The following is a 20600-nucleotide window of genomic DNA, read 5'->3' as shown; positions in this document are numbered from 1 at the left end:
ATCATGGAGCGAGATTTCGAGTTGAGCATTTTGATACTTTTCTGTTGGAACATTTTTGAAGGCGATTGTGAAGAACGAATCAGAGCCGAGACGTTCGTTTTAACCGAGGTTTGAAAACTTTTACGGAGCAGCTAGAAAAAGTTATTATATACAATTTTGGATTCGAGATGTAAAAGTCGCCCAAGAGCTTAAACTTTTAAGTTTCTTCTGTATGTGAAATGTATTATTCGGGCATGTTTGCGAGGTACTATTTATTTATTTGTATGATCAAATGATCATTTATGAGGGCTAAGATTCCGTGTAGTTTTCTGAGACTCAAAAAAATCGGCGATTTACCGCCAGAGGTACAAGAAAATTATGAACTCAAACGCCCTTGCACTTAATACGCTTAAAATCAAAGCGTTAGAGAACCTAAGGACTTAAAAGGTCAATAAAACAATTGAAAGGATATTGGTGTCCTATTGATGCTTCAAGTTTCGGGGTAACATTCTTACCCTATGTACACAACGACAAATCGGGTTTATGAAGGAACAACATATAACAGGGGCCGTGCACTGGTAACTGCGACATATTTATAGTTATGACTTACATTAAATGTGCAGGTAATAGCCAACATTAAAAGCTGTACAGAGAAAGTCACGCTCGATAATTTATGCAGGGAATCGTTCAAACATACGGACACTGAAGCCTGCAATATACTGGATATTAATTTGCCCATGGTATTTTGCTTATCACATACGAACGTCTTACGCTTATTTACTCATTTGCAGTTTTTATAATCACGATTTTAAATCTTTTCTGTTCCTGAATTGTCTCGATTCGATAAGTATTCTCGGAATTAATTTTAATTTTAAATAAACAGTTATAAATGCATTATACGAACATTGTCAACGTTTCAACGAATGTTGAAGCATAGAAAATGACAGTTGCTTGTAATTGCTTGTCAACAATTTTGATGATAAGTTACCACTCATTTGAAAAATTAGTGTTTGTTTTTCAGAGATGAATTTATGTAATGAAATGAACTCTTAGCCACGTTTAAATAAGACTCGATACTTTATATCTTACAGGTATTTAATCAATCAGTCTTACAACATGTTAATGAATGCGCGATGGAGTTCTTACGGTGTCATTTGCAGAAAAAACGAGCTATACAAAAATTCAATAAACATAAATATATTAATATATATTTATAATGGCAAAATGAAAAAAATACAGTAAAATTATAATGCCTTTAATTTTTAATTCATGATGAATTTTACTCGAGGGTGTTGACAATCATGTTGAATATTCTAATTTGGAGCTGCTTATGATACCTCGTCACTTACCTACCTTGAAAATAGTAAGTATTTCACTCAGGTCGTTCAAGAATAATTTTCTCGCTAATCTGCATCACATCGACTTAAAAAAATAACCACATGCAAGAATAGTTAAAATCATAAACAATTTTTCAAATAGTCTCAGCAGATCGAGAGTCTTAAACACTGCAATTTCTTGTAAAGTTCAAGTGTCATGGCAGAATTTTGTTTCAATTGTTCATTGGTATCAAACAATTAATCATTTTTTCCCTAGAGTGATCCTATGCCTACACAGATCCTGATATAAGATTGAATAATAACAAAGATAAAATATTGTTGAATATTAACATTAAAATGTACACAAGAAATTTAGTTAAATAAACTGCGTCCGCTACAAGCTTCGAAAATAAAATCTAGCCCTATTCACCGTTACACTTGAGTTCATCGAGTCCTGAGTCTGTATGAAAGCGAGCCGTTTATGTTCTTTATTAAAGATTTATAACACAAATCTAGTTAAAATATTTCACAGTCGTAAAAATTCTACTATTATGTTACATGGAAAATAATTGTTGCTAGCGAATTAATTTCATCGCACTATTGTTTATTCATTTTTCTAGTTTAGAATTCGCATGTAAATTCAAGATTAGAGTTCGCATGTAAACAAAATTTTTAATGATGAATTTTAAATACGACTCACCCATCAGCCGCACCACCATTTTCTTCTGTCACTTAATACAGCTTACAACACAAAACAATCCTATAGGAAGCCATAAATAACTTCTCTACGCAGTCTCTAGATTAACATGAGTAAGCGTTTGATTGATGCACCTCCTTGTATTTTTTCTGCCATACCAAGATATTCATGTAGAATTTTTTGCGCCATAGCAAGATATTCATGTAAAATTTTTTCCGCCATAGCAAGATATTCATGTAAATTTTTTCACGCCATGGCAAGATATTCATGTAAAATTTTTTCCGCCATAGCAAGATATTCACGTAAAATTTTTTTCCGCCATAGCAAGATATTCATGTAAATTTTTTCACGCCATAGCAAGATATTCACGTAAAGTTTTTTTCCGCCATAGCAAGATATTCATATAAATTTTTCACGCCATAGCAAGATATTCATGTAAAAATTTTTACGCCATAGCAAGATATTCACGTAAAATTATCTCGGTGTAGCTGCTCTAAAGTTAGTTAGTTCTTAGCGGCGCCATAAGCAAGCGTTGGACAGCAGCCTGACGGCAACCACCTGCAGCAGACCAGCGGCTACCAGCATTACCAGCGCCGGCAGCGGCGGGCTGTGTCGTGTACCTGCCCGAGAAATGTTGTCTTGTTTCTCACTTGTCAGTAAGTATACATATTGCCAGCCCTTGCTAACGTATAGGAAGAAACACGGTTTATTTAGATTTTACACTGAATTTACTTCAATAACTGGATTCAATAATAAAATATTGAATTGTGGCTCACAACGGACCTTGAGATACGCAGCAAAACTCAGAAGCTGAGCTGGGCCTATACTTGCAAAAAAGTTAAGAGATCGTAAGTTCATTAGCCATTCATTGACGGCCCTTTAAGCAAAATCCACCAATCATAGACAAGAAAATAGAGCGTAAGTACTTACGTTTACATAGCGAGTTTTGAAAGTATGGCCTTTGGAGTCAACACATGAGCGAGACTTGCATCTCCAGCGAGAATCAGAAGCTGAGTAAACCTCTCACCTGCTCCTCAGCTTCACTTGCCCCTCAGCCTCACCTGCCCCTCAGCCTCACCTGCCCCTCAGACCCTCACTCACCTGCCCCTCAGACTCACCTGCCCCTCAGCCTCACCTGCCCCTCAGCCTCACCTGCCCCTCAGCCTCACCTGCCCCTCAGCCTCACCTGCCCCTCAGACCCTCACTCACCTGCCCCTCAGCCTCACCTGCCCCTCAGCCTCACCTGCCCCTCAGCCTCACCTGCCCCTCAGCCTCACCTGCCCCTCAGCCTCACCTGTCCCTCAGCCTCACCTGCCCCGAAGAGGCTGAGTAGGCCGTTGGCGGCCCGCTCGACCCTCACGTTGACCGAGTCCTCGACGCTGAGGGTGAGCACGCGGGCCCGGCACGTGATGGCGAGGGCGGGCACGTGGTCCCCGGTCACGGGCAGCGTGAGGCGGGCACGTGTCGTATACGTGCCGTTAGGGTCAGCCCAGGGCGGCGAGTCTTGCACGTATCCTGACCGTGGCTGTGAGTGAACAAAGTGAGTCATGGTCGGGGAGGTGGTGGGTGATTGTGAGGGGGGAGGGGGGGCGTGATTGCGGGGGTGAACAGGGTGAATGATTTCGGGGGTGAACAGGGTAGGTGATTGCGGTGACCAATGGGGTTTGTGATTGCGGGGGTGAAGAAGGGTGATTGTGGGGGTGAACAGGGTGATTGCGGGGGTGAACAGGGTGATTGCGGGGGTGAACAGGGTGATTGCGGGGGTGAACAGGGTGATTGCTGGGGTGAACAGGGTGATTGTGGTGTGAACAGGGTGGACGTTTTCAAGTTTCAAATTTATACTGATGATAATTGGTAAAAATTCGGGAACGATGGTTGAGAAAAGAACGGTGTAGATAATTGCTAGTAGCAAACTTTCACTAATGATGTGATGGTAAAAAAATGTGACTAATGATATATTAGTGAAAAGTTTCAACAATGATATATGACTACAAGTTATAGATTGAGATGCTACGATGAGCATTGTGGCTACTGACAATGGTGGATCAGATTTTTTTTTGGTACGGACATCAGAATAAAAGGCTGAAAATATAGGAGGTTTCTTTACAATTGTATAGAAAGATGATTGTATGAGAAACAAAGAAGCAGAGGTTTGGCTAATACGTTCGTTCTTGCCACTTTTAAAAACGGATTTTTAGGTGAAATATCACAGGGCAAGTGGTTTTGATTTTGTACAGACATGTCGACTTATATCGTTATATGACAAAAAGACGTAATTAAACCGTAATTAGCCGTAATTAAGAAGCGCTTAATTTATTGAAAAACTCAGCATGTATTATGTTGACACCTAAAGATTCTAGGTTACAATGATAATGAAATTTGACACCTTTCATAGTCGGGTGATAAAAAGATTCAAAATGCAAATGTGTTATATGTATACTATGGGACAATAATTAAACAGCTTCAGTACACTTCAAATAGAAAATATATATATAGTTGTTTAAGCAAAAATATCAATGGAGGTTGATAATTTATCATAGATTTTTTTGATAATAATGAATTAAAAATTTAACATCTATATCGGAATTTCTAATAAAAGTCGGATGCCACTAGTATTTACCAAAGAGTCGATCATATTATATTCTACGTCAACGTAAAACAGACTGACATGCATGCATGATTCGCCGTTCATTTGACTGTATCTGAATAAATTATGTACAAAGTTTTGGCGGTACAAACAATAATACCAGAGAAGGTTAGCTGAATTGAAGAAGTACTATTCGCAAAAAAAGAAATTAGCTACTGTTTACATAAATGAACATCTTGACTGTTCGAAAATATGAACTTTGCCACTGTTTGTTTAAATGAACATTGTTACTGTTAACAGAAAGGGACAAGAAGTCAATATACATTCTCGCCCTATATGTTTTATGTAAATCATATGAATACTGCCTGGGCGTCTGATCTATAGTGTTGACCGCGACACATACGAGAAACCTCGTGTACGTAAAGTGCCCAGATTTGAAGTATAAGTTGCTGTAAAACTTGTGATATTATATTTTTTATTTTTAATAAAATAATGATATAATAACTTATTTCTAAGTAAAAAAATTATATTATAAATTATTTTCAAGTAAATTTTGCAGAAAAATTATATATGACTTATATTAAAAAATATTTTCAACCAGAATTTGCAGAAAATTTTATGTTGTTTTCTTTTATTGTTATTTCTGCAATTTCATATTTAAAATAATATTATATATAAGAATCATGTTAGTTAACTCACGTGCACCTCCCTGCCCCCCACGAGGAAGGTGATGCTGGCGGGGGGTCGCGCGTGCTCTGCCGTGCACGTGATGTTGGTTTGCTGTCCTGTTCTGTACACGCGCTGTGCGCCCGTCATCAGCACAGCGTCTGGCACCTCTGTGTGCACATGATGCTTATAATGCACAGGTGTGCGCTATACACCGTACATGTGTGTGCTTTTTATTGTCCTGTTCTGTACACGCGCTGTGCCCCCGTCATCAGCACAGCGTCTGGCACCTCTGTGTGCACATGATGCTTATAATGCACAGGTGTACGCTATACACCGCACATGTATGCTTTTTATGCCGGTATCAGGGACCTCTCTGTGCACACAGTGATTATTTAACATGAGTGTTGACTATACGCGGTATATGTGTTTTTTAAACCGTTGAAATAATGTTCAACAACCAAGGTCTTATTAAAATTCAGGAAAAGTTCAGGACAATCACAGAACATCGAAGAATTGGACGCGTTATAAGTCCAAAGTTTGTGGCTGTCTTCGTTAAAATTTTTGTACGCTGTATTATCCTAACAAGTAAAAAAATTTTTTGTGATCATAACATACAAGTTTGACTGAATTTTCCTCAAAGAAGATGATGCGCATATTATTCAAGTTTGTCCCCGTTAAATATTACGTTTTACCAAATTCTGGGAAATATTTTTCAACGTCATCAAGTTCCATCAGATTTTTCTAAATTATCTGAATGAAAAAATTACACATAGAATCTTCAAATTCTTATGAAACTCTGGAAATGCTTCTACGATTTCTGTTAACATGAAAACATTCGGACACGTTCAATGCATGAGAATCACCCTCACCATAGATATAGATTAAATTGAACAATACAATTCAAGGAGTGGTATTGTTGTCAGTGACGAGCGTGTCAGTGTCACACTCTACCACACTCACCACCGACGGTGAGGTTGACAGTGGGCGTGTTGACACACTACCACTCTCACCAGCGACGGTGAGGTTGACAGTGGGCGTGTTGACACACTCACCAGCGACGGTGAGGTTGACAGTGTTGTTGACACACTCACCAGCGACGGTGAGGTTGACGGTAGACGTGTTGACACACTCACCAGCGACGGTGAGGTTGACGGTAGCGTTGGTGGAGCGGAAGGTTGGTCCAGCGCCCATCACCTCGCAGATGTACTGGCCCTCGCTCAGGCGGCTCACTGCGCGCAGTGTCACCACCCGCGAGTCGCTGTCCTTAGTCTGCCGCGCCATTATAGATAAACAGTGTAGGTAAAATACGTAAATTTTCCGTATATGTTTGTATAAAATTGTGGTTAAGGTTTAAAAAAACAGTTTGTATTCTGAATTTGTAATGTTCCAAAGGCCCCATTATCACAAATAAAAATTGTAGGAATCGCCATTATAGATTAGAATTGTAGGTACAATACGTAAGTTTTCCGTAAGTTTGTATAAAATTATGGTTGGAAAAACAGTTTGTATTAAGAAATTGCAATATGTCACAGGCCCCGCTATCACAGTTAAAAATTGTAGGTACAATACATAAGTTTTCCGTACAAGTTTGTATAAAATTATGGTTTGAAAAACAGTTTGTATTAAGAATTTGCAATATGTCACAGGCCCCGCTATCCGATAAAAATTCTAGGTACAATAACGCGTAAGTTTTCCCTTCAGGTAGAAAATTGTGGTAAAGGTTTAAAAAAATATTTTGTATCAAGAATTTGCAATGTGCCACAGGCCCCATTATCACAGATAAAAATTGTAAGAACAAAGCGTGGGAAGTTTTCCATACGTCTTGAAAATTATGTGCAAAGTCGAAGAGTTTGTACTAAAAATGTATGATGAGCTACAGGAGTTGCTATCACAGATAAAGATAGTACAATGAAAAAGCACGGAATATTTTCGTGCGTGTATGAAATTGCGATCAGGAGGCAAGGTCATAGAGTATGAATAAGAATTAGAACGAATAATGAGAAAAGGGAATGAATTATGTCCCGCGCTATTTGAATTAGGATCTGACAGTGTTATGTGCCACAAAGTTTGAATTAGGATCAGGATGGATTACGTGTCATGGAGTTAGAATTGGGATTAGGACGGATTAAATGGAGAGTATCTCTGTTTGTAAAGATTCCATCTTCATTTTTCCTTTGTGTTATATTATATTACAGTTATAATAGAAACAGAAGTTGAAAAATCGACACACTGATATTTTTTAGAAATTGTTCTTAGAAAGAATATTAATACAAAACTTAATGTTAGAATAGTTCAAAATTGGAAGCTAATGATCAGAAAATTTGCAAATTAGCTAACAGAAAAGAAATATCGGAATCAAAATTTCTTCGCGCCAGAAAAATTAATGTCTTAAACATTCCACTGCAGCAAGAAAAAAAAGGGTGAAAAAGAACAAAAAAGATAAAAAGAAACAAGTAACTCGGCCAAGTTTAAGGCTCACGATAATGTCGACGCCTGGGTGCCTGTAGTCAATTTTCTCTCCTTTGTGGTCGATCTTGAAGAGCTGGTGGCCGTCCTTCCACCACTTGACTTGTGTGAAGCCCTGGTCACGCTGCATGAAAACAGAATAAAATTACTGCATCGCCTTTAATTACTTTATGATACGTAAGCAATGGATTACTTTCAAACGCTTTAGTTCTTTCCGTTATAGTTTTCACTGTTACACATAGAGTTTTAAATCAAAATGAGCCACTGACTCCGTGCATTAAACCACTGACCCCGTACGCTGAGCCACTGACCCCGTGCATTAAACCACTGACCCCGTGCATTAAGCCACTGACCCCGTGCGTTAAGCCAGTGACCCCGTGCATTAAGCCACTGACCCCGTGCATTGAACAACTGACCTTGTGCATTAAACCACTGACCCAGTGCATTAGAATACTGACCCCGTGCGTTAAGCCACTGACCCCATACGCTGAGCCACTGACCCCATACGCTGAGCCACTGACCCCGTGCGATGGACCGCCGCCATGCAGGCGGCCGCTGATGGACCAGCGGCAGGTCAGTTGCACGTCATCGCCTGCACGCGCAGGATGTGGCGCCGTGAGCTCCTCCATCACCACCACCTCCTCCTGCTGCAGCTGCCCTGCTGCTCCTGCACGAACACGAACGATTATTCGTACGCCACACGAAGCGTCCCTCCTGCTGCAGCTGCCCTGCTGCTCCTGCACGAACACGAACGATTATTCGTACGCCACACGAAGCGTCCCTCCTGCTACAGCTGCCCGGCTGCTCCTGCACGAACACGAACGATTATTCGTACGCCACACGAAGCGTCCCTTTTGCTACAGATGCCCCTGCACGAACGACGAATCTCGTGTGCCGGTGTCTCTTGAAAGCACCACGAGCAACTTTGCGGACACACATTCACCGGCGCACCATTCGCTCGAATGAAATTCTGCAAATATTTACATCGTTTCTGAGCCGATTGTATATATGTTGTATTTTGCATGACAGAATACATGTTAATGCATACGCATTTTATGATTCACAGAGGTGTTGGATAGGGTGGGCAAAAGTTGAGCTGTATGTTTTTTTAAAAAGAAGCCACACTTTTCATTCAATCCTGATTTGACTTTAGGAGCTTGAAATGGGTGTTGTGCCAAAAATGTTTTTTTAAACAAGGGTAATCTGGTCGCAACTGAGTTAAAAATGCAAACATTTCTGCAAAACTATCGATACATCTTAAAAAATAACTTGAGCGTTTGATGTTTTCAACGAAGCTCACAAATATCGAGATCGTTAATTATACACTGAAACGAGAGCACATCACTTTTTATCGAACTATCCAGTCGAATTAAAAAATTGCCCCGGGATATAAGCTAAGTATTAAGAGCTGCTATGTTCAGTGGAAGTCTTAAAAATACCATCAAAGGCTTCTTAAAAGAGCATTTAATTACCTGTCCGGCCCAGGCTACGAGCATTCCTTTGCCTCGTGTCGTCTTAAGAGAGTCGTTGGCCGGCGTGACACGAGCGCTATGTTTCATACGAGCCGCCGCTACCGCCGCTCTAATTACCACTATTACTATTGTATGACTACTGTTGTCAAATGGCTATTACTATAATTGCTATTACTAGTATTGCTATTACTATTATTTTGGGGGTGATTGCCACCGTAATAACAAAGAGGAAATTACACTACACTAATAAAGAAAAAAACACTTCATTTAACTTTGAAAACAACGGTTGAACATGGGTTTGAAAGAACATAGCGTTGTATCAGAGGACTCTAGAGTGAAGATGAAAATTGCAGGATGGAACAGCATTTTAATTTATCCTGTGGAGTTTGAATCGGCTATTATGAGCATCAGCACCCAACTATATTACTAGTTTGCTTAAAGCGAATGTGCACCAAGAATTTAAAAGCAAAGAAACGACAAGCAAGTTCACCATATCTTCAATGGAAACGTTTGGGAGACTAGTTCATACATCGCCTCCAAAAATATATGGAATATGAATATGATAAAATATAATGTACGAATATAATAAATATATATTTTTATCTCTAAAGCCGTTATTACCTCTTTTCATTGCCTTTTTTACGTCACGCTCTAGGTTCGCTGCAAAATTCGACGTTAAACTTAATTTTTAAAATTATGGTGTTAATTAAGCATATATTTCTCATCTATTCGGAACAACTTTGATTAATTCTATTCTTCCCTGCTTATTGTTTTCAAGACTTTTGTAGTTTCTAATAATTAATTGAAGTAGGTAACTATAATTAACTTCACTTATAGAGACATTTCACACATACACCATTGTAACATCCATATGTTGGCTGGACTCACCGGTGGCCAGAAGCAGCAGCATGGCAGCCATGAGCACCCACACGTCCATACGTGCCTCCATATGGCCGCCGCTGCTGATGGACACCATCTCAGTGGAGTAGGCCTTCATGTGAACACTTCCAGCACGCCATGCTGTGCGCTGAGCAACATAGCAACATGGAACATCCAAACTTTGTGAGACATGACTTGGTAAATGTTCGTTTCGTTGTACAACATGGGTTGGAACTACGCGCTGTACAACATGGGTTGGAACTACGCGTTGTACAACATGGGTTGGAACTACGCGTTGTACAACATGAGTTGGAACTACGCGTTGTACAACCTGGGTTGGAACTACGCGTTGTACAACATGGGTTGCAACTACGCGTTGTACAACATGGGTTGCAACTACGCGTTGTACAACATGGGTTGCAACTACGCGTTGTACAACATGGGTTGGAACTACGCGTTGTACAACTTGGGTTGGAACTACGCGTTGTACAACATGAGCTTTGATTGAGCGTTGTACAACATTAGTTTTAATCACGCATTGAGTAATATAAGTTGTAATTTCACTTATGCAACACGAGTTGTAATTTTTTATTATGCAACATGAGTTGTAATTGCGTGTTCTACAAAATAAATTGTAATTGCGATACGCGCATCGCGAAATGATATACATTCTGAATAATAATCACAAGGATACCTTACTACAATTTAGTCCATTTATGAAATGGGAATAATGATAATATTGAGCGCGAATATAGAATTGCGTATAACAGAATAATACAGAAAGATCAATACATAAAATAATGCACTTTAGGGGTGATGATGAGCTTTAATAGGCATCGGATTGAAGTGTCTGGGTTTGAATCTGTTAGCGAAAAAAATTCATAATTAGGATGTCTGAATAACGTTGGTCGTACAGGTTCCAAGTTAGGCGACTTACTGATTTCCAGCCAGCGACATGATGTTTCAAGACACAAGCACTTGGTATAGTGTACAATATCAACCAGAATCGTCTGTCAAATATAACTAATGTTATAGCTAATGATCAACCTACTGTAGAATGATGGTTAAGACTTGTCTGACTTTGTTTATACAATCTTTCATTCAATGGTGTTGGTTTTCATTCGTTCAATAATGTTGTGCACATTTCCCGTGCACATGTCGGCGCATTTTTCAAGCCAAGAAATAGATAGGCCGTCTCAGAAAGGCGTCACTTTTTATCATTATCTTCAATTATAACCCAATCATCTTTCGGGACCATCAAGATCCCGGTAGCTCATGTATCGTCCTTAACTTCCAAGCCATAACCCCTGAAACTTGCTTACACGGCTGGGAACTGGATTAGGAGTCGCATACTTGGAAAGAGTTACAAGACCGTAAATATACTGGTAAATTTTCATCCAGATTCGAAACAGAACCAGCCTCGAAACTCAAAATTATGTTGAGAGAAAATATTATGAGAGACGCAGGAGTAACAAGACATGAATCTTCGGTCAATCTCTTACTAGATTCGTAACTAAACCAGCCCCCAAACTCGAATCAACCTGACTCAAGTTTCAAAACCTGACTCGAAAAGAATTACGACAACCATAATAGTTTATAGAAGCTTTGTTATGATATGCTTAACATGCCTATGAGTGGCAAGATGCATCACAAGGAAGGCCGCTTTAACCCCTACCGCTTGACATGAGTAACCGCGGAGCAATATTGTCACAAGCCTACTTCCCAAAAAGGATACGTTCTAGTGAGCGCTAAATGACTTGCACTGATAGTTGCCGCCACGTACGACAACTTTAAAATGTTCTCTTTTGCGTATAAACGTCTTCAGGTTGCCACAATCAATAGTTTACGTATATTTTAAATTGAAAGTTACCTATGTTCCCGGAGAGTGACATACGGCGGTAGAGGGTTAAATTTCCTTTCACAACACCTGACTGCATTGCCAAAACAGCCTACCGCAGGCAGCCTTCTCAGTTCAGGGGATATACTCTCGTAACTTTTAAAGTGACCGCAAGTTCTTCTATAATGCCTAAATCAGGATTTGCGTATGATCTTATTTCTACATATAAATCTAATAGGAAACCAACTTGTGAATCCATGACATCGGAATATTTCTATTGCAATGAAATGAATCATAAAATTCATGGCCGTTCTACACAGCAATGATTTATTATATATAACGCTATTAACTATTATAATAATTATATTATAAATATAATATATAATATAATATAATATAATATAATATAATATAATATGATATAATATAATATTTATGTTAGAAATATAATTTAATGTTGCACTTAGATCATATATTTCATGGAAATAAAGATACAACGGATAGGCTAATTGAGTTACCGCGGCGCGTCAACAAATTCTTCCTTATATAACAACTTAAAAAACAAAAAAGAGTTACTCGTATTTTGAAGCTTTGCGTGTTAGAGAACTAACTTATATTAGAACTCACGTTTTCTGAGCAGCACTTTTTTTGTTATAACAAGCAAACCATTCTTTATTCATGCAAGTTTTTCCGCGCACTCAATATTTTAAACCGGAACATTTTGTTCAGGAGCTTATGAGCAATCGCTTCTGGGCAAGCATTATGTTTACTATATTATATACATGCATATTAAATTATATTTATTATGCATGCATGCAGCATTTCATGAGAGCGAGACTCAGGTCATGCATGGCACTATAATCGAGTTACTAGAGCGCGTACAGTTAATTTCGCCTGGACTAATATCACGTCCATTATGAACCAGAAGTCGACGACAAATCGGAAAAAATTTCTCATGTATTTGCTTAACATTTTTTGCTAGGAAATTCTTGAATAACGACAACAAAATAAATAAATTGCAACCTGTTTTATCCAGAGAATTTTCATCTAACTTGTCTGCCAGATCTTCGGATATCCATTAATGAATGAATGTTGCTGAATGTTATAGGGTTTTAATATTATTACAATAGATGAAGAAAGAGTTTATTAATAACAACTTAGGTCAATTAGAATATTGAATGTCGATTATACGTGAATGTGAAAAGAATGTACTTGTATTCCTGTACTAAAAAAATTTGCATGAATACGGAGTTTCACAAAACTAATTACCGTATATTCCGTATTTCAATAATGCTTATTTTACATGACCAATTAATCTTGAATATAAACGAGACTAGTTTATGGTCCAACTACATTTTAATAAATGGAATCAATTCCAGCAAGATACAGTGTTGTTAATACAATCCAGATTTCGTGAGCTGTTTTCTCTTAATCACGTGAATGTGCAGTCTTAACATATTCATCTAATTGGCATTTCAAATCTCAAGTGAGATTTGAATTAAATTCATCAGCATGGAAGAATTAAAATTCAAAAAAATTTTCTTTTATTCTCTGAATAGATACTTTAATGTCTTCCAAAATGATGTCATAATGAGAAGTTATTTCCCGGTGTTCACGCAGCAATTATCTTGGTGTTTAATTTTATTTATAGCTTATTTGTTTTCCGGATTTAAATTTGTAGTTTCTTGCTTTACCACAAGCAAGTCTCCAGCCTTATAATAGTCGCTCACGTCCTCAGATTTGTCGCAATTCTTGGCAAAATATTCGTCTTTATAGTCTTTCTCTGTTCCACGAAGCCGTGTTTAAACTGAAGAGTTCAGACGCCCAGAGTGATTCATTCGATGTCGACCAATTTTAACTGACAATAATTTGTGCATAATGGTTGAAACATAGACCAGAAAATATGACGAACCTAATTAATGTACAGCACATGAAGTACAATAAAATATAACGCTTTAAATACGACAGCATCGCAGATTTATCAGAGCAATGCAAAGGACTGAGGACTGCATCGGACAGTCCTCAAAGCAATCAATTAAGAGGCCCACAATAATTGAGCCTCTCAAAATTTCCATAGACTCATTTGTAGGCCTCATCGCAAATTGTCACCACAAACCCTTTAGAGTTTCCCTATTCTATTCGTTCATGAAAATAATCGTACGCAGCAATTTGGAACAGCAGAGACCATCAGCTGAACGCAACGTTGTGGGATCAGATGCGTTTTGGTTTCGAGCGCTTGGGCAAATTTGAAATCGAATTGTTTGTATGATGTGGTGATTGTGTTGTTATTACTGTGTTATTGTACAGCGATTGTGTTGTTGCAGCACTACGCCAAACGATGAGCCCTGTCTAGTTCTCTTCAGTAAATAGATTAGCTTGTTTATCAAGGCTCTAATCGATACGCTGCCGCGGAGAAATTTTTGCAACGCGTTCAGGCGAAGCGAATGTGGACCTTCGGCGAGCGCGTGTAGCGAGTTCCCGGTGCTTATCCCGAGGCCTTTCGAAAAAAGAACAGTAAATTTTTTTATTGTTTTAGTGAAAACTGATCCTTTGATATCATTCGGTAGTGACCAAGAATTTTACTGGATTATCATGTTTATTTTAACCGATCATAGAGGTTTGATACGGAGATCAGTTAAATTTCTCTACTTGCTCATTTTATAGCTCGCAAATAATAAGAAATAAGATGCAGATCATTTCAAATAGTTACGAAAAATTTATTACTAAATTTTGCTATCATGTAGTTCTACTCCCTATTGCATGAAACTTACTTGCCACATTAATTTCAGAGTATCATCAGCACACTAAAAGATATGATGAGTTTGCTTCGATTACAAATAATGTTTTCACTGGCCTCTCATGAGACTCGCACTGATTAGAAATACGTGAGTGTAGAACTTTTTATCAACTGTAATTTTTTATAAAATAACATACAAGTAGTGTGACACAAAATGAAATTGAGTCCCCGCCATTTCTCAAAAGGAGGAAATTCAGAAGTCCTAGAAAAATTGTTCAGTATCATTGCATGCGTTTTTTGTTCGTAATCATTATATGATTTCGAGCGTGAAGAGCTACGTCTAATTTCCATATGAAAGACTCAGTTGTTGCTTACGTAATTTTTGGAGTCCCGCTACCGTATATGGTCAGGTAGATGCCGTGCCGCGACATTTGCCATCATTACACGTTGGCGCTGTCATGTCTCCTTGAAGAAACAGCGTCGCCTCAAGAGGTGCTAAAAGATACTAAGCCTGGTAATGAGGCTCGCACAGGCTTTTATTTACTTCCTGTGCAGTTTAATAGCATCATAAAGACCCGCTGCAGTAGAGAGCGGCCGAGCTTAACGCGCTTGGCAGAGGTCCCGCTACTGTGTCGGAGGGTCCTCGTACGAATAACATTGGGTCGTGACCTAAACTCGAGACACAGAATAGTGCGGTTCTCACACTGGTCTTTTGCATCGTAAATATATGGTAACGCGAGCCACTGAAAGGAAAATGTGCATTTCATTCACCTTCAATGAAGGTCTGAGGTGACTTAGACGCAGAAATTTGCAGGTTTTTAGGGCACCGCGAGTTTGCAAACTTGCATTTTCCCGAGCGAGACAATAGCATTTTCTGCGTGCCAGTGATGTAAGACTCAAGACGGTCTGAATTATGATGTCGGCTGAACAGGAAATTGCCCCAATCAAGGGCTTCGTCCAAATTAAGGTTTTGGTTTCCTATTTATGATTATAATATTGAATGCGATCATAATACATCGATATTTTATTTTCCACTGAATGATTTAAATTTTGCTTGGAAAATTTTTAACGATCATATTGAAATGGGTGCACGTTTTACATATTCATCTGAATTATCTGAATTCGATTTAAATTCTAGGCACGTTTAAATTGCTTTTTAATATAGCAAGATTGTTCATAATATAAGATAAGATATTGCAGCTACAAGGCATTTCGCTGCATCACTTTCTCACGGTTTAATTTTCATGGCTCTACTCTAATTTATCTGTGCTCCTCCTTTCCTTGCGCGACATCCTTTCTTCTCCTTTCATTATTCGCAATTGCCAAATCACTTTCCTCTTATAAATTGCCTCAAGATTTTTCTAGTGACAACTCTCGTGTTTGCCTTTCCTCATATTTTCTTTCTCCAATTCATCGTCCCTCACTTCCTCCTTTCCTTCAACTCTCCCATTTCTTCCACTTTTCCCCCTCCTCCTCCCGCCAATCGCACAAAGTGCTCCACCGGAGCCGATAAATCAAATAACGATGCTTTTAACCCCAAACTTTACTCTGCAGTCACCGGCCAAACGACGCCGACGAGTCGCTCCTTCGCTCGTTTCTGCGAAATTTCCGATCGCATGTAATTTAGCGAGCGGCTTTAACAAATGGAACGCCCGCTCATATTCTTGTCAAGGCACGCCGCCCCTATTAACTGCGCCATCGAAAGCTTCTTTGATTCAACTACAGTAAGTGATCCTGATAGCTTTTTATCGACAGATTAATTTGACGAGACGCTTCTTCCATTTACAATATTTTTTATTCGATTTAATGTACCTCTATTACTTTTTGATTACAATTCTATAGCTCGTCTATCTTTAGTAAGTGGGATAAAGGTTAATCGATTCAATGAAAGTGATCGTTTTATCTCGACTGAATAATGTATATTTAGTTTATACCGCACAGTTTATTAGTGCGCCATTAAGTGGTCAATAAAATTACATTACTTCTGTAATCAAGTAGTACACATTTTAATGACGATTGATGTTAAGAGACATTCCTCTTATTGATTTCATTCAAATTCATTGAATATAAGAAGAGTTGCATTGTTACTGTATACCAATTTGTCGGAAAATTAACGCAGAGGGCAGTCTGTTTTGATATGTTTTTATGTCGCTAAAGTGGATTAATAATGAAAAATCGTTGCACCCCTTTCAACAATCTTTCGAGAAAATTACTGTTTCAGAATGAAAATTTCGACAATATGTTTATGGAAACCATTGAGAAACTTAAACTAGAAGATTATTAACCGTAGATTTGTTCAAACGAAGTCTTTCTAACAGTCCGATTAATATTTATACAATGGTTCTTCATAACACATGCCCGCAAATGCTTGTGAAAATACACTACAATATTATGCACATTAGGGGACTGTGCAAAGTCATCTTGGTAATCAAATAAAAGTTAAAAAAATAAAACAAGATCTCGAATAACAGTAAGTGTAGACGCAACGTAAACTCAAACCCCAGTCACTGTATTGGTTTGTATGTATTTGTATCGCAACATTATTGTAGATTTGTTTATGTTTGATGAAACCGTTTTGAACGTCCTAAGGCTGAAAAAACATCGATCTATCATAAAAATTTCTTATCACGTTTTGTTACCAACTCATGTAGAGCGCAGACAACAATTTTATTCAGCTAGAGGTACCTGGTGCGGTATATAACGTTAATTTATCACTGCAACCATGCATTGTAACGCACTTCATAGAAAAGTACATCAAGTATTGTAATGCTCAGTGAGTAAACTACTTTACAGACGGTACGCATGCAACTCGTACGGTACAGAAGGTATGCGTCTGTAAGTTGCACCTATCGTCTACGTAACCACTACGCGTGGTACGGAGTTACTACGTTAAAAAATAAAATAAAATAAAACGCATCGTATTCCCCGCCGCCAGAGCTGGCTGCATCTTAGCCGGTCTTCGCTAAGACGAAGGCGATTATTACCAAGGCACAAAAATACGTCGAAGAACTTGAGTTGCGGGGCGAGAACGACGCAACTCAGTCAAAGTTGAGGCACTTGAAGAACTCGGGCAGCTAAAGGTTAAAGTTATTACGTGGCGTCGAGTTCAGCTAAAGTTATTGGGGCAGAAACGAGGGCTGCTGAGAAAGATGAGGGCAACTCATAATTATTGCAGCCTCTCGTCAAGGGAGCGGCCAGGGAATTGTTTTTTATGAGGGAAGGGGGAAATGTGACGGACAGAGGTTGCTTATAGAGGTCGTTGGTTTGTTGGAAAAAGGCGGGAAAAAGTTGTCTTGATGATTTATAAATGTAGGGATAACGCAAACAAATTTTTTTCATTATATTTATAATTTATTTGTTCATGTATTTATATATCAATTCAACCTTGAAGAGATGGGCAACACAAGCGCCGTCTAATGAGCGTTGCTCTGTTATATTACCTTCAGGGCAGGACGGAAAATAGCTCACGTGAGAGCATACAAAGCGTAGTCTGAATAAATATAGAGAGAAACTATCACGAATACTGTGCACAATAAATAAAAAAAACACAGCCAATGAAATAGAGTCGCAATTCCACTTCACGTAAACGAGCCTCACGCCTAGTAAAACACTAAAATTACTAAACAAATTATATGTAAGCTCTCAGCATCTTGAATAATAAAACCCAAGGATTTAAAGATATACACCCCAAGTCACAGCTTAAAAGGGACGATCGAAAAGTCAATAAGAATAAAGTAAGTAAAACCGAAGCTCAAAGTTCGAAAGGCCGAAGCAGCAAGCGGATTTGTGGTCGCATATGGCGGGATGCAGGGATGCATTCATCTCATGCTTGGGATCCGTAAGACGCATCAGATTTTCGTCTATCATTTAACACAGATTTTCGCCTATCATTCACCAGCTTATCACGCATCTCGACGCGCTGAACACGAGAAGCTCGTTGCTGGACCGTTACGTTGGCAAGATAGACGCACGGTCGAGCCGTAAACCAAAGCCAACATGGCGTTTGTGTCGTGGGGCCAGAAAGAAACACGGCGGTATAGTCGTAAGGTCTGCATGGTGTTTGTATCGTAGAAGAAACATGGTGGCGGTGTCGTAAACCACACGGAACAGGGCAACCGCGTCGTTTGTGTTGACATGTGTCGCAGTATCGGGGCAATTTGAGGCCACCCAACCTCAGATTTTTACCCCAAAGTGAATGAAAGACTCGGGTCCTGCCTCGGCTGAGATCATCTTTGATGCGCGCCCCACGCAATTCAGGGCTAAAGGGGAACAAATGCTGGAATAAAGCAACGATCTAGAAACGCGGAGACTACAGATTGATTTTAGTCATAAGAATGTTACGTACGATAAGAAGAGCATGAAGTCTAAAAACAGAGAGACTAGCGTTGATATTGGGCAACAGACAGAACGTTTAAAGAAGATAACAAGAGTACAGGATATGGAAACTGAAAGACTAGCAATTGATGTAAGGTAACATTATGTATAAAGAAGATAATTATTCATAGTACAGGATCTAAAAACTGAGAGACTAGCAATTGATGTAAGGTAACAGTATGTATAGAGAAGACATTTATTCATAGAACAGGATCTAGAAGCGGAGAGACTGCATGTGAGGTAACACAACTCTTAAAGGTATAGACAATACAGGGCGGAAAATTGTGTTATTTTAATGATATGTACTAAATTTCTTCTGCTAATATAGTGAAGGAGCGCTTAGAAAATTAAACTTCAATAAATCACAACAAAAGTTTTAAATTATTGAAAGAACAACCGCTTTAAAAACAAAAATACGAAACGTATTTATCATTACAACAAACTTGATTATTTAAATAACCTGTTAGTTATAAAATGATCTATTGCTGAGCTATTTATGTTCAATAATAAGAGAACACCTGAAGGCCAAAGTGATTGAGACATGAAGAGGAATTATTTAAGGTAACCCCGGAAAACATTGCAAATAAAATTCTTTTACAAAATCTTTTTAAAAGAAAACCCTTATTAAAGTTTTCATAAAATAATAATGCTAACACTTTGCGCAATGCAGATGTTATTTATAATGGGTAAAAGAGGAATACAAAATACGAGTAAAAAATAAAATGTATAAAAAAATTTTTAAAGACCACGTTTTTCATGTGGACTCAAAAGTAGAAAATAATTTTTCGGCAGCTACTGATCTCTGTTTGCTTTCATTCTCTTGGTCTTTTGTATTTCAGTTATTCAGAGCGCTAGCTAATGGGAAAGTTGGTGAAATATCGATTACAAGATTTGATCATCACAGACACGAAAGCGAGCTAAGAAAAACGTGGTAATAAGACAAAAATACAAAGAGAATTCATTAATAAAATGGGCAAAAGCGAATGAATGGATTTATTTGAAGCATATATTTCCCTCAAGATTGTTTTAAGAATTTGTTAGACGACATAGAGACCCTGGAAGGCCACACCACAGCGCACAAATGATGACAGCAAATAACATCGCTGCTGATGGCCGTAATTTGCACAGAAATAAGGCAGTCCAGGAACCGGCGAGACAATCTTACCAGTGCGACCTAACACTCCTGTTCCTGATCTACCATTCCTGTTTCCTGATCTACCATTCCTGTTACTGATCTACCGTTCCTGTTTCGTGATCTACCATTACTGTTTCTTGACCTACCATTCCTGTTTCCTGGTCTAGCGTTCCTGTTTCCTGATCTAACACTCCTCTTCCTGATCTACAATTCCTGTTACTGATCTACCGTTCCTGTTCCTGATCTACCGTTCCTGTTCCTGATCTACCATTCCTGTTTCCTGATCTACCGTTCCTGTTTCTGATCTACCATTACTGTTCCTGATCTACCATTACTGTTTCCTGATCTACCATTCCTGCTTCATGCTCTGCCGTTCCTGTTTCCTGATCTACCATTCCTGTTTCCTGATCTACACTTCCTGTTTCCTGATCTACCGTTACTGTTTCCTGATC

General features: G+C 38.7%; 2 protein-coding genes across 2 annotated transcripts in view; both read right to left on the bottom strand.

Moving 5' to 3' along the window:
* Window positions 1-2307: 2307 nt before the first annotated feature.
* LOC125179606 lies at window positions 2308-5410 on the bottom strand. The gene is made up of 3 exons (XM_047885793.1): window positions 5279-5410; window positions 3304-3517; window positions 2308-2612 (listed from the first exon to the last, which is right to left on the bottom strand). The coding sequence occupies exons 1-3, from the start codon at window positions 5393-5395 to the stop codon at window positions 2503-2505; spliced, it is 441 nt and encodes a 146-aa protein (XP_047741749.1). The 5' UTR covers window positions 5396-5410; the 3' UTR covers window positions 2308-2502.
* Window positions 5411-5478: 68 nt separating this feature from the next.
* LOC108674297 overlaps window positions 5479-20600 on the bottom strand; it is a 45357-nt gene continuing 30235 nt past the window's right edge. The window contains exons 2-6 of the mRNA XM_018162233.2: window positions 10075-10213; window positions 8236-8381; window positions 7728-7838; window positions 6382-6517; window positions 5479-5537 (exon numbers count right to left, since the gene is read on the bottom strand). Of these exons, the coding sequence (XP_018017722.1) occupies window positions 5479-5537; window positions 6382-6517; window positions 7728-7838; window positions 8236-8381; window positions 10075-10183 (561 nt within the window). The 5' untranslated portion in view covers window positions 10184-10213. The remainder of the gene's footprint in view (window positions 5538-6381; window positions 6518-7727; window positions 7839-8235; window positions 8382-10074; window positions 10214-20600) is intronic.

Source organism: Hyalella azteca, unplaced genomic scaffold (assembly GCF_000764305.2).
Source record: "Hyalella azteca isolate HAZT.00-mixed unplaced genomic scaffold, Hazt_2.0.2 contig3122, whole genome shotgun sequence".
Classification (NCBI taxonomy): Eukaryota; Metazoa; Arthropoda; class Malacostraca; order Amphipoda; family Hyalellidae; genus Hyalella; species Hyalella azteca.
Note: the sequence above shows the minus strand (reverse complement) of the source record. Positions and strands in the feature narration are given on the sequence as shown.

What these genes read in the sequence shown, in the direction of transcription:
- LOC125179606 (XM_047885793.1), bottom strand. Translation starts at nt 5,395, where the DNA reads ATGACGGGCGCACAGCGCGTGTACAGAACAGGACAGCAAACCAACATC. An exon ending in TGGGGGGCAGGGAGGTGCAC is followed by an intron (nt 3,518 to 5,278) that starts GTGAGTTAACTA and finishes GTTCACTCACAG; the next exon opens with CCACGGTCAGGATACGTGCA. An exon ending in ACTCAGCCTCTTCGGGGCAG is followed by an intron (nt 2,613 to 3,303) that starts GTGAGGCTGAGG and finishes TTTCTCGGGCAG; the next exon opens with GTACACGACACAGCCCGCCG.